The sequence below is a fragment of the Mytilus trossulus genome, chromosome 5 (genome assembly GCF_036588685.1).
Source record: "Mytilus trossulus isolate FHL-02 chromosome 5, PNRI_Mtr1.1.1.hap1, whole genome shotgun sequence".
In the NCBI taxonomy this organism is placed as follows: Eukaryota; Metazoa; Mollusca; class Bivalvia; order Mytilida; family Mytilidae; genus Mytilus; species Mytilus trossulus.
In genome coordinates this window covers 15869882-15883911 of record NC_086377.1, presented here as the reverse complement: position 1 = coordinate 15883911, position 14030 = coordinate 15869882, and the positions used below count along the sequence as shown (strand labels likewise).

The window sequence follows — 14030 nt, the reverse complement described above, 5'->3', positions numbered from 1 at the left end:
TGGGCTCTCAAAAAAGAGCTTTCGGTGGCCATATGTTACCTTTCCACGTCAGTTTTAATCTAGCGGCGTACTACAGTACATGATATATAAGGCATGAAGATGTTATTGTTACAGATCAGCTAAATTATCTATAGTAAAGGATCCTACAAATTAATGTAAGATACAGTCACAGAAAATAATTATATTCATAAGTACGTCTGAGTCAGTGACAACCCTATAATAGATGTATCCATCGGATCGCCATCAATGATGGTGATACATGGCTGTGTACATAATGTATATACAACTCGTCTAAACATCAACCCAACAATGTTAGATCTGTAAATTTGCTTTCGCAAATTTTTGGTTCTTCCCTCACCGGGATTCGAACCCATGCTACTGTGATATCGTGACACCAAATCGCCTGCACTGCAGCCGTCCCACTAGACCACACGACCACCTGGGCTCTCAAAAAAGAGCTTTCGGTGGCCATATGTTACCTTTCCACGTCAGTTTTAATCTAGCGGCGTACTACAGTACATGATATTTAAGGCATGAAGATATATATATATATATTGACACCGAATGTTTGTGGCACAACATCGTAGCCACAAGTTAACAATTTTTTTTTCTGTGACGTATTAAATTAATATTCAGATCCATTTTGTTACATCTTGTGATCAATTTTATTTGGCAATCGTCAATGACATGTTTAAGCACTATTGAGTGAGTTTAACCGAAAACTTTCACAACAAAAATGTCATATAAAGTGGGGAAAAAGACGTCTATACAAATGAACGATTTAATGATGGAATAAAAATGACGTTTACACATAGATACCATGACGTTACAAAAAAGACAGCACTAATGCGTATATAAGTACATGTGTAATTCCCGCGGTACTACGATTTCCCTTTTTTGTACATACAGTTTCGATATAATCTATGCGGTGTAATTTACCAGTCTTGGGACCAAATTTCCCTCGCCTAGCGGCTTGGGAAATTTCACAGTCCCTCGACTGGTATTTTCCGAAATACCGCTCCATAACATATAATATATTTCTCCGAAAACTTCTACAACAAAAGGAATTTTTTTTTGAAATACTAAACGTTTTTGTCTGGCGTACAAATTGATTTTTTTTTGAAAAATGTGTTTGCCATATTTGAATTTTGTATATCAAAAATGAGTTTTGTCGTTCGAATAAAATCGTCTTAAACAAACTAAAACAATGTGGGAGTCTTTAGATACAAAAGATAAAAAAGAAAGATTTACTTCTTGATATTTTTACATGGGGTTATCAAACAATATAAACAATTTTCACATATTGTTTAAAAAAGATGAATGTACTATATATTATGATACTTCAAATGAGCAATAACAGGTCAACGTACAGTCTTCAACAAACTTCGAAACGTAAACAGAGTTTTGTTAGCTACAAAGCCCACAGGTGAAAAGAGTACGTCACTGCCTACTAGGTGAATTAAAAACGGAAAACAGTTCTGGAAGTCAGTAATCAGTGACAACAACTATACTATTTACTTAAATGAGGAAGTGATTAGTATTCTCATTTCGGAAAGCATTTTAAATTTGTATCGTCTATCTTTCGATTGTAGATAACAAAAGTAATCTTCAACATCTTTTATCTGAAGAATTAGTACCATCGTTTGATAGCCGAATTTTAGTAGTAGGAGCTTATGAAGCTGGAAAAACAACCCTAGTGGCGAATTTAATCGGTAAAGCCATTCCCAGAGAGAGACAGAGTACTGATGGAATAGATGTGCACTTCGCAAAATTGTTATTTGATCTGAAGACGCAAAAACTTCTGCAAAACACGAAAGGTAATATTTAAGTACTCCATTCTTCTAAAAATTAAAAAAATAAATCGATATTCCTTTTACATATGTATAAGTTATATCATAATGTATATAAGGGCCTCTAAATATCAATACTATGGCATTCGATGTCCTTTCAGATTGTCATAGAATACATTTGATATTTTACAGGAATAACTTGTTTTTATAATCAAGGCAAATATAAAGAATTGTTGTTTCAATAAACAAAGAGGTACACACTGGGAAACACCATATGGTGTTGAATTTTTTGTTATTAAACATTTGAGCTTAACGATTAAAAGAAGAAAAATCCAGATTTCGTATGTTATACAGCAGAGATAACAGCAGTGTGTTTCACCGTGAAGTGGACAGCAAAATTGAAACATGCAAACATGTTTGAGATTTTCTCTTACATACCGGAACTATCTTACTTTTGAATGTGTGCTTTTGTTGTGGTTTTTTTTCAAGAAATCATGAAACTGAATTCTACTTTGATTTTATATTTATTTTCACTAGGTGTTCACAGTTATCATAAGGCAATTTACCAAAAGGTTTCAACATATCTTAAATCAAAGACAGAAGAAAGACGTTTACAAGAGTTCGACTTCATCCCGGTGAAAACACAATCAGATATACCAGATGATGAAATTTTACAAAAACTTTCTGAAAGTATGGATAAATTTTGCGATTCCAACGACCTGCAAAATCGTGAAGTTATTCCCATTCCGGTATTAGATTTTGCCGGACAGATTATTTACCATGTAACTCATCAGACCTTTATCACCTCACATGGAATATATCTTATCACAGTTGATGGCAGTAGGAATCTCGATGATCCTATTAATGAAGGAGGTGGAGAGAGGAAGATAACAATACTCGGTAGGACCTGTATATGAACATCAGTATGATAAATTTACACGTATATGCTAGTATTATTATGATACATGTACACGTATATATTAGTATTATAATTGTACACGTATATACTAATATTATAATTGTACACGTATATATTAGTATGATGCATGTTCACGAAGAAGAAGGACACTAAGTTAATTGCATCTTTATGTATAAAAAATGTAATACAATAACAAAATGTAAACATTGTTTTTGTTAGTTTGAACCCCGCAAGTGGAACTTCAATGTTATACGAAAAAGATTATACAGGTTTTTGTCGGCTGTATCTCTCCTGGCACTCTTACTTCCTCTACCAATAAAAACTGATGGCCATGAAATAGCGATAACCAACAAACATCAATAATTTAATCAAAGCATCAAATAAGTACATGAAATACTCCCTAATTTTGTATGTCAACAATGTACATGGTTGCAACCATATCAATTTTGGTTGTAAATCTTATTACTAGTTACTCATTTATTATTTCGAAATAAACAAAAAACCTCGAATGCTAAAGGTGAAGCTCGGAAAACCAACGGCCTGATTCAAAATTGAAATCTACAGTAATGATTGTGTGAAGAAATTATACATTAATGAAATAAAGAATTGAAAAAAAGTATATGTACAACATTAATATCGTATGTGTTCTGACAGTATTTTCATGTTTATCGTAGTGTGCATACAATCATGAAAGTCTTTCTGTCGTTAATTCACATTGTGTTTGCATATATCATTATACTTTGTTATTACATGAGCTTTTTAACATATTTAGTCGTCTGTTATTGATCTTTTGTAATGGATTTTGTAGACAATGTCCGACAATGGGTTTCATCTATTCTGATGTATAGTCATCCTGATTGTAAAGACTATCCAAAAGTGATGTTTGTAGCAACACACAAAGACCTTGTCTGCCAGGTAAAACGACGTTAAAAGGCTATTGTTGATATATAATAAGAAATGTAATTTGTAGCATATAACACAATACAGATTGAACCCCTCCTTACAGGAGTATCCTTCAGTATTCAACAATGATATTGTGTTCTGCAATTGAGAGAAATGTACCCTAAGGACTTGCCTGGATTTTTGCACGGATTTACAACATCATTATAGATAATAAGGCTCTGTGCACGCAAAATACCATCCAGTATTAGTATTCAGTGACAACTGAATTTTGTGGGTAATACCTACCTAGTTCCCAATTCACATATAATCCTGCTGGCCACGTTATTACCGGTGACCTCAACATTGTTGATAACACTTCCCTACGAAATGTGTCATCGAAAGGTCCAAAATATCGTGAGCCGAAATCCAACACAATTGGAAATACAACTTTGAATGTTGATGGATTCAGTCGAGGATTATGCCTGGCAATGGGCTAAGCGTGAGAAGGAAGACTTAGACACTCTTTCCGAATGGGTTAAAACTCTGAGGTCGTTGATACAAATCAGAATTAAGAAAATGAATGGGGCTATCAATGCCCATGCTACGTCAATCCTTAAAGACCCTAATGTTGCAAAACACTTATCCTACCTTCGTGACAAATATGTTGTTGTCCCCGCAGATAAATCCCCAAACAACATCGTGTTTGTGTGTAAAACGCATTACATTAACTGCTTGATAAACGAAATAGGTATTGACAATTCACTTGGAAACCCAACATATACCCTTACGACACTTACCAAAGAGGAAATCCTGGATAATCATAGGTCTGTTCTATGTTCCTTTGGAATTTCAACCAAAGATGATGAACTGGATCTTCCATCACTGTATTGGATACCCAAACTGCATAAGTGTCCTTACAAACAACGGTATATTTCTGGGTCTCCCAAGTGCTCAACGAAACCTCTTTCTAAATTATTAACATCTATTTTATCAACAATCAAAGACGGGCTTCAAAGTAATGGTGAAACTGCCTATTCTAGAGGTGGCGTGAATCAGATGTGGATACTTAAAAATTCTAAAGATCTTTTAGAGTACATACAATCTAACTCTCTTTCATCTTGTAATAGTATTAAAACATTTGACTTTTCTACACTTTATACAAGTATTCCACATTCCAAACTAAAAGACAAATTGAAAGAGTTGGTTTGCTTTGTTTCATAAAAAAGAATGGCCAACGAAGATACAAGTATCTTGTCTTATGAAGGTTTAATCCTACTTTGTAAAGAATCACTCTGATTCAAACAAAATATTCTCTGAAACTGACATTATCAAGATGCTTGGTTTCTTGATAGACAACATATTTGTTACGTTCGGAGGACGTGTATTTCGACAGACTATCGGCATTCCAATGGGAATGAATTGGGCCCCTTTCTTGCCGACTTGTTTCTTTATTATTATGAGGCTGACTTCATACAGGAACTTCTCAGGAAGAAAGATAAGAAGTTAGCAATATCTTTTTACTTTACGTTCCGCTATATAGATGATGTTCTTTCATTAAATAATTCAAAATTTGGTGAGTATGTCGATCGCATCTATCCCATTGAACTAGAGATAAATGATACAACAGATACAGTTAATTCGGCATCATATCTTGACTTACATCTAGAAATTGACAATGAGGGTCGATTGAAAACGAAACTTTACGACAAAAGAGATGATTTCAGCTTTCCAATTGTGAACTTTCCATTTCTAAGTAGCAACATTTCAGCAGCACCTGCATACGGTATATATATCTCCCAAATAATACGATATACCCGTGCTTGCATTTCCTATCATGATTTTCTTGATAGAGGGTTGTTGCTATCAAGTAAGCTTAGCCTATTAAATCAAGAATTCCAAATGGTGAAGTTGAAATCATCTCTTCGTAAATTTTAATGACGCCATCACGAGTTGGTTGCCCGTTATGGAATAACCGTTTCACAAATGATATCGGATATGTTCTGTTATAATAAAACACCCATGCAACCACGCATCCCATATTGCTGATAGGACCCGACACACATAATTTCGTGTTTCGGTAGTTAAGCTTGGAAGGGTCATTTTAAGATGCATTATTTGAAAATAATCAAATATGAAAATTATTCATGCAGAAATAATTTGATTCATTATTTCAAACATAAGTATGTCACAGATTTCCGGTGAAGGAACTGCACCAATTGCCGTACCTATTAATTGTTTGTAAATTTTCCCATCAAATTCAAATACATAGTTTTCTAAAATGATTTGGACTGGCGAGGCATTGACCTTGAAGTTTGATTTGTCAAAATTGTCATAGGCTCGTTCAACCGCACCCAATAACGCTTCTTGAGGTAGATAAGTAAACATCTGTATTATATCATACGAAACTAACAGGCTGTTTGCCATATGTTTTTATTTCTCAATGATATTAATCAACGATGTAGTATCTTTTATATATGTAGACTGATTTTGAACTATTGGTATAAGAAAATAGTCAACGTAATGACCTATAAGTTCAGTTTCAGAACCACTCTGTGATATAATTGGTCTGCCAGGTGGAATTATATTTAATTCATTTAATCCATCATGTTGTATTTGTTTAAATGTCTCTATTTCAAGACGGTGACTTTTGGAAAAATATAAATTCTCCCTAATCGTGCATCTCTTAATTTTTGACCATTTGTTAAAAATTTAAATGATATTTTGTCGATTATGCCTTGATCGCATAATGATTTAACATACTCAATGACTTGGATTTTCAGTTCTGCCATGTTAAATGAATCTAACTGGCAGTGATGTTGAGTATTTAGTTGTCTTGTGACTTCTGTTATGTAGTCTAGCCTGTCTAAAATAACACAATTTGAATTTTTATCTGCCTTTTTTATTACTATTGTTTCATCATTTTTCAAATTGCGTAGCGCTATTCTTTCGCCCTTAGTAAGATTGTTTTTTTACATTTCTTTCTATTGGTAGAAAAGACAATTCAAGCTTGGTTAAATCTATATAATTTTCCAACGTATGGCACGTAGAGGCAGGTTTATATCCTGTATTGCTACGAAATGGATGAATGTCAGTTTTTTCTTGAATGAACATATACCGACATCGTAATTTTTTAGCAAATTCATTGTAGACTTTTAGTATAGACATTTTTGCATTTTTGCTTGATGGCGTTGATATAAATTTCAAGCCTTTCGCCAACAGGATATATTCCTGATTTGATAATTTGCGTTTTGATAGATTAATTACATGCTTTTTTGCATGTGCAGTTCTTTGCTGCATATTGTATTTATTCCGTTTTTTTTTATTGTAGAATCGGAATTTATGCTTTTTAGCATTTCTATTAAAACGACGTGCCATTTTTGAGTTCACATTGGGTGATTTTCTTAGCTACGTGCCTTTGTTGAGCTCACATTGGGTGGCTCAATTTGTTATAACAAAACACCCATGCAACCACGCATCCCATATTGCTGATAGGACCCGACACAAATAATTTCGTGTTTCGGTAGTTAAGCTTTGGATGGTCATTTTAAGATGCATTATTTGAATATAATCAAATATGAAAATTATTCATGTTTATATTGATATATTGATATTTTAATTCTTCTTCAATATATCTAGTTATTATGACAGATCTACCATCATAAGGGGTCCAACTGTCAATTTAATGTTAAAGTCTTTAACTTTGATCTACTAAGCATATCTCCAATACTTTTATGTTTGCTATACGCAACTATTGGTGCTGTATTGAATATTTGTACACAGTTTTCGTCGAACTGTAATAAATGCCAGTGTTTCATTATACGTTTCTTTATTTTACGTATATATGGATTGTATTGAGTTATTAAAACTAACGGAATACTTTGTTTTTCTTTAGATTTGTTTTGTTGTAATAAATCAGTACGGTCAATTGATAAAGCATCAGTAATACTATCATCTATTTCATTGTTATCATAACCCCTATCTAATAATTTCACTTTGAAATTAGTTAGATTGTTCATTAATTTGTTATTGTCACTTGTATTTCTAATTTGCCGTATTGCTTCACCTTTAAAAAATCCTCCTTATTTTATCTCATGTATATGTGTATATAACATTGTTCTAAGAAAGCGTTATGAATTAAGAAATAACATTGCATGCGTACAGTAAACATGCCACTGTGGCAACACTTTAAGTAAAAACTTACTTTTACACATGCACAAAAAGGAGAGACATATGTACCATGATACCGTATAGCGGGTTATTTTCGCGGGTGTAAAATTTCGCGATTTTCATTGAACAAGGTATACGAAATATTTTGGCGGTTATTATTTTGGCGGATTGAAAACTTTTATTAATACCTTTGTATGCACACCTTTAAATTCGCGGAATTTATTTTGACGATTTAGTTCTGTCCGCGAAAATAAGCGAAAATTTGCACCCCGCGAAAATAACCCGCTATACGGTATATGGTTAGACAAAACTATAAACATATTTGTTTGTATTTCAGAATGACATACCAACAAGACGATCACAAATGTTGGATTGTTTATCCTCCTGCTTCATAGATGAGAAATCTAAGAGCCATCTTATGTTGGACAAACTTTTCTTTGTTAATGCCATGAATAATAACGACCCTGAGATGGAGGAATTAAAGAAAAGTCTATCGAAGACAATAACCGAAAATCCTCAGTGGGAACAAAAAGTACCAAAACAGTTTTTAATTCTTGAGATGATGTTGGCAATGTTAGTAGATGAGGGGAAATATATCATCAGTCATGAAGATGTTGAGAAAATAAATACACAAATGGGTGTGAAACCGTTGTCTGAAGCAGAGTTGGAGTTGTTTTTACGCGTTCAGAATATTTGCGGGAAAATGACATACATTGAGTATCCAAACCTCCGAAACTTTATAGTTATTAACCCAACTTGCTTAATTGATGTTCTGAAGTCTATTGTAACATCAATGCCTGACGCATCCAGCCTACATCAAGGACGTATTACCAAGGCAAGTTTGAAAAATATTTGGAGTTCAAAACAATTTGTCCCTTTTCTGCAGCATGAAGAATATTTCCGAACGCTTTTGGTCCACTATGACATCCTATCAGAAATGAAACGTTACGACAAAGAAAGTGGGAAAACAATATTTGATGATTGTTATCTTGTACCTTGTATGATTACGAATCGAGATGAGAAAACCTTTGTGGAACGACATCTTATAACAAGCAAATGTGTTGGGTTTGTATTTGAATTCAAGGCTTTGAATGTTCCCGACGCAATACCAAGCAGACTCATAGCAAGCGTGATTAGTATCTGGAATATCAGACGTTATGAGAATGTAGAGTTGCTTTTCCCTGGCTTTGTAGCTGTTACACTGGATAGAAAACACGATTTAGTGGTAAGAACGGAACGCAACACAGTAGCAGTGTACATCCTTCACAAGGAAAGAAAAGAGTTGATAATTAAAGATCTTGCCTCCAGTGTACGACAATGTTTAGAGCAGAATCTAGGAAGGATATCAGAAGTGTATTCGTTCTCATTTACTAGTGAAATCACATCAAAGAAATACGTTCCATTTGATATCAAGATGAAACATGGATGTCTTTCACAAGATTGTGTATTGGATGCAAGTGAAATAGACGGAACTCAGCCCGAATGGATATGTGACAACCATGGATATAAAACACCAAAGTCTGAACTTGATATTTGGTATACTAACAGGGTAAGTTATTTATTGTTAAAAAAAACACATCTCCGAAACCTGTTAATTAATATCCTAACACTTTGCATGTTGGGTCTGTATGTATCAGATGAAAGTAGTTAAGTGATGATGCTCTTTTGAATAAACAGATCTTCCATGTGTCATTGAGGTTTCATTTTCGGTTTAGGTTGTGATTCGGCTAATGAAATATCAATACAAAGTAGATATATTATTTGCATTTTTTTAATTGATAATTTGTTTCTTCCAGACTGTCTTACAGTGCACAGATTCTTGTCAAGGTACAGTCATTTTTATCTAGCTTTTCCCAATTGGCAATGTGAAGTATTGTCATCCTTTTTTGCATCTGTTGTCTATGTTTGTATATATCAAGACATTTCGTCTCTAAAACTTTTCGAATGCTCCTATCGACAGAGGGAACATCACGGAAAACGGTTTCATATTGTAAAATTCATAATTGATAAAATTTAACACGATTAAAAGGGTGCATTCATACACAATTTGCCAAAGTTTAATTCCAAATTATTCGAATAAATGACTCATCTGCATTTGTTCATCTTAGCTTGACATACTATTGATTGTTATGTGTAATTTCGTTCCCATACATAAAGACACATTTTTTAAGATCTTAATATAATTATGAAAATATTTGTCAATTGTTTCATCCATCAATCCGATTTTAATAGGCGTTGATATTGATTTAGTCATTCATTCGATTAATTGTGGAAACAAGCTTTTGCAAATTGTGTATGAAAGTATTGTGATTGGCTGAACACATACAAATAACTGTTAACACGTCAATAAGTACACACATATAGTTTCAGAAACAAACTTATCACAGTACCAGATTTGTTATATTTATTCAGGTATTCTAGACGCGGTTCTATCGATGTTACCCAACGATGCACAGTTGTTACGGATTGTCAACAGCCTGACGAAGGAAGAAGTTCGTAGCTTGGCAGTCAATCTTGGGATCTCTAATCCTGAATTTGATGCCATTGATACAGACTCTACGTCTATGTTGAAGTTTTACAGTCTTCGTACTTGCAGGGAGAAAAACAAATCATGTAAAGATTTCGTCAAAGCCATGGAGGCTTCTGACATCAATAGACACACAATGTGTCAGGTACTTATGTTATATGTCGATCAAGTTGTTATAATTTCTGATCAATTTGAAAATGAAGTTTCTTTGAAAGAAAAAGTTAGGTGTGCTACATTTTGTTCATGTTCCAATTACAAAGAAAGTTTTAGCACTTTCTATCGGTTTTGTTAATAAAGTTTTTATCGATGTGACTGCACTAAGTCATACTTTTAAACCATATTAAACAAACCATAAATAACTTCTGCTGCACTGCGAAATTGTTTTTTTTCAACAATATTGTTGAATATTTTTTTCCCTCGGATGCCAATTATTGTTGATTTAGACAAAAACGTGCTTTCGTGGATACAAAAGTGTACGTTAATAACGTTGTTCATCTGTACCCTCTACATCAACGGAAACTGGGAGTCAACGAATTATAATGATTGCACAGTACATATTCACAAATACGAGATTTGGAAAAAATGACGATGTTTTATATTCTGAATTACATATAATTGCATTTCACAAAATGTTGATAAAACATCTATTTCAGTGGAGATCACTTCTAATCTCTCATCATAACTGTCAGAATAATCTGTCATAGAACTGTTTTTCACTGTCATACAACAGTTCTACCCTACAGTTCTCTTATATACAGCGTATAGAGTACAAGGTTTCTTAATAGGAGTAAGACAAATCAACAACACCAAGAATAACTTGGATAATCATTTAAAGATCTTAATAAGCAGACTGTCATTTTTTTCTAGTGAGCGAAAGACATGTATACTTTTTGTCAGTAGTAATTTTGTAATCCTTCATATTTCAAGATAGGATCTGATGTAAACTTTGATTCTTGATCTGATCTCATTTCCCTTACTACTAATTTGGGCTCCTTATTTCAACTTGTATGTTTTCAAAATGCTGTTAAATAGGTTAAATTAAAACTCAAAATATAATGTTTGTTGTAGATTCTACGACAAGCAGAAGTGCTGACTGGTATGATAAACAATGTTTTTAAATAATGACAAAATGCCTGTATACTTCATATTGTTGAGTGCACTACTTTTTATAATAATTGAAATATCAACCTACTAGAAACGCTGAAGAGCTCATAAAACAAAAGAAAATGACCAAATTATAAAGCCAAACCCGGACGAAAATATAAACCTATGCATTCGGAATATGTAATTTATTTTGAAGTGATTAATGCAATTTTGTTATAGTAAATTGAATGTTATCATATACATGTAGTCTAACAACTGATATTTAAACGCCAAATGCAACATGTACAAATCATCTAAATTATAAATATGTTTCAGGACAACACTTCATTGATAGGTTGTTCATTCTAAATTTAAAATGGAGCTTGCTTGATAATCTAAATGTTACTGGCAAGATACGTTTCAGTCAATGTTTAATATCAACATACTAAAAACCAATACATACATGTTTTATAGAAATAACTATTCACATAAAAAGAAAATATTATGCTACATTTTTTGAATTCTGGAGAGGAAAATATATATTTTTCTTATATAACAACTTCATCCGCGTGTGGATCTCCAGTCAGACAACATTCAAGGGCTTACAGCTACTGCTCTGACTTTCTTAAACGTCATCAACGGTTGAGATAAAAATAAATAATGATCCTAGGTTATCATAAGTACATATCGCCCCTCAGAAAGACCTAATAATTAGATATTAAGAGTCTACTTTACAAAACATACAGAATGGTCTTGAGTTTTCATGTCTTACAAGATGCTGATCAATATATAAATAACTTCTTGTAGAATTGCCAGACAAAATTTTGAATCTGCCACCAAGTGATGAGATGTTAGATAAATTAAGTCTCCGCATTGGTAAGGAATGGATGGTTTTGGGATTAGAACTTGATCTTCAAATCGAACGTCTGGAACAGATAGAATATGAAACCGTAAAAGTTCTGCGGGAAGTCAGTAGGCAGATGCTTTATTGTTGGAGAAATAGAGATGACAACGCAACAACAAAGGAACTATTGTATGCTTTAGCAAGATCTGGACGAAATCCACAACTGATTACAGAAATTCTAGAAAATTGTGACAGTTATCCGAACATAATTCCTGTTGATTAACATTTCTAGAATCATACTGTGACATGTATGAATCATCAGATGATAAATGTTTGATTACATCAAATTTCCAGTTGTTATAAAAAGCTTGTCCTGATGTTAGTTTGCTTATAAATAAGCTGTGATTTGTATATTTTAACAGGTGAAATGTTACATTTAGTTGCTGTTCATCATAACTTTTTGTTATAACTTTCGTTTTGGTATTGAAAGAAACCCGAAAGTCTGTATTGACCAGATTGGACTTTTTCTATGACATTTTCCCACTACTTAGACGTATTATCAACAAATTTTATTAATGTTTAATATGAAAATAGGAGATGCGGTATAACAGACAATAAGACACCTGGCCACCTATGTTTAGATAAACATAATGTAAGCAAATATAAGTTACTGTCCGTCCTTAAACTACATTGTATAAGAACACAAAACAATTTACCGTATAGTTAGCTATGAAAGGCCCTGGCATGACAATATGAAAAAATTAAATTAAGGAAACTAACGGCCTAATATTTTCTTTTTTTTTTATCTGGTATACCCACACAAGTACATAATATTTACATGCGAGGCCCTTGAAAAAGCTTAATGTTGCGGTTTAGTTTAATACTAGTTTGCTTTCCATTTAAAAGAATAGTACTAGTATTATGCATTTATTTCCCGTGCCTGAGGGAGATATGAACATGAATTCAACCAAAGATATTCATATTTCACGAGGGCTGTGATTTTTCGCGGATGAGCAAATCTTCATATCTCCCGAACCCAAAGAAAATAAATGCTATGGTTTTTTGTCGAGCCTTCGACTTTAGTCGAAAAAGAGACATAGCGATCCTACATTCCGTCGGCGTCGGCGTCGTCGGCGGCGTCAACAAATATTCACTCTGTGGTTAAAGTTTTTGAAATTTTAATAACTTTCTCAAACTAAACTGGATTTCTACCAAACTTGGACAGAAGCTTGTTTATGTTCATAAGGTAGTATGCAGAAGTAAAAAAATTTTAAAATAAAATTCTATTTTTTCCGTATTTTACTTATAAATGGACTTAGTTTTTCTGCCATAACATTACATTCATTCTGTGGTTAAAGTTTTTGAAATTTTAATAACTTTCTTAAACTATACTGTATTTGTACCAAACTTATACAGAAGCTTGATTATGATCATAAGATAGTATTCAGAAGGAAATTTTGGAAAAATAAAATTCCATTTTTTCCATATTTTACTTAAAAATGGACTTAGTTTTTCTGCCAGGAAACATTACATTCACTCTGTGGTTAAAGTTTTTGAAATTTTAATAACTTTTTTAAACTATCCTGGGTTTGTACCAAACTTGGACAGAAGCTTGTTTATGATCATAACATAGTATCCAGAAGTAAATTTTGTTAACAAATAAATACATTTTTTGTGCATTTTACTTTTAAATGGACTTAGATTTTCTGCCAGGAAACAACGCATTCACTCTGTGGTTAAAGTTTTTAAAATTTTAATAATTTTCTTATACTATTTTGGACTTGTTCCAAATTTGGACAGAAGCTTGTTTATGATCAA

At 33.0% G+C, this 14030-nt stretch overlaps 1 protein-coding gene across 1 annotated transcript; it reads left to right on the top strand.

The window, feature by feature from the left end:
* Window positions 1-798: 798 nt before the first annotated feature.
* LOC134717654 (uncharacterized) lies at window positions 799-13270 on the top strand. Its single transcript, XM_063580150.1, has 9 exons — window positions 799-850; window positions 1593-1817; window positions 2328-2690; window positions 3518-3624; window positions 8096-9307; window positions 9555-9585; window positions 10171-10430; window positions 11354-11381; window positions 12176-13270. The coding sequence occupies exons 1-9, from the start codon at window positions 799-801 to the stop codon at window positions 12493-12495; spliced, it is 2598 nt and encodes an 865-aa protein (XP_063436220.1). The 3' UTR covers window positions 12496-13270.
* The last annotated feature ends 760 nt before the right edge of the window (window positions 13271-14030 follow it).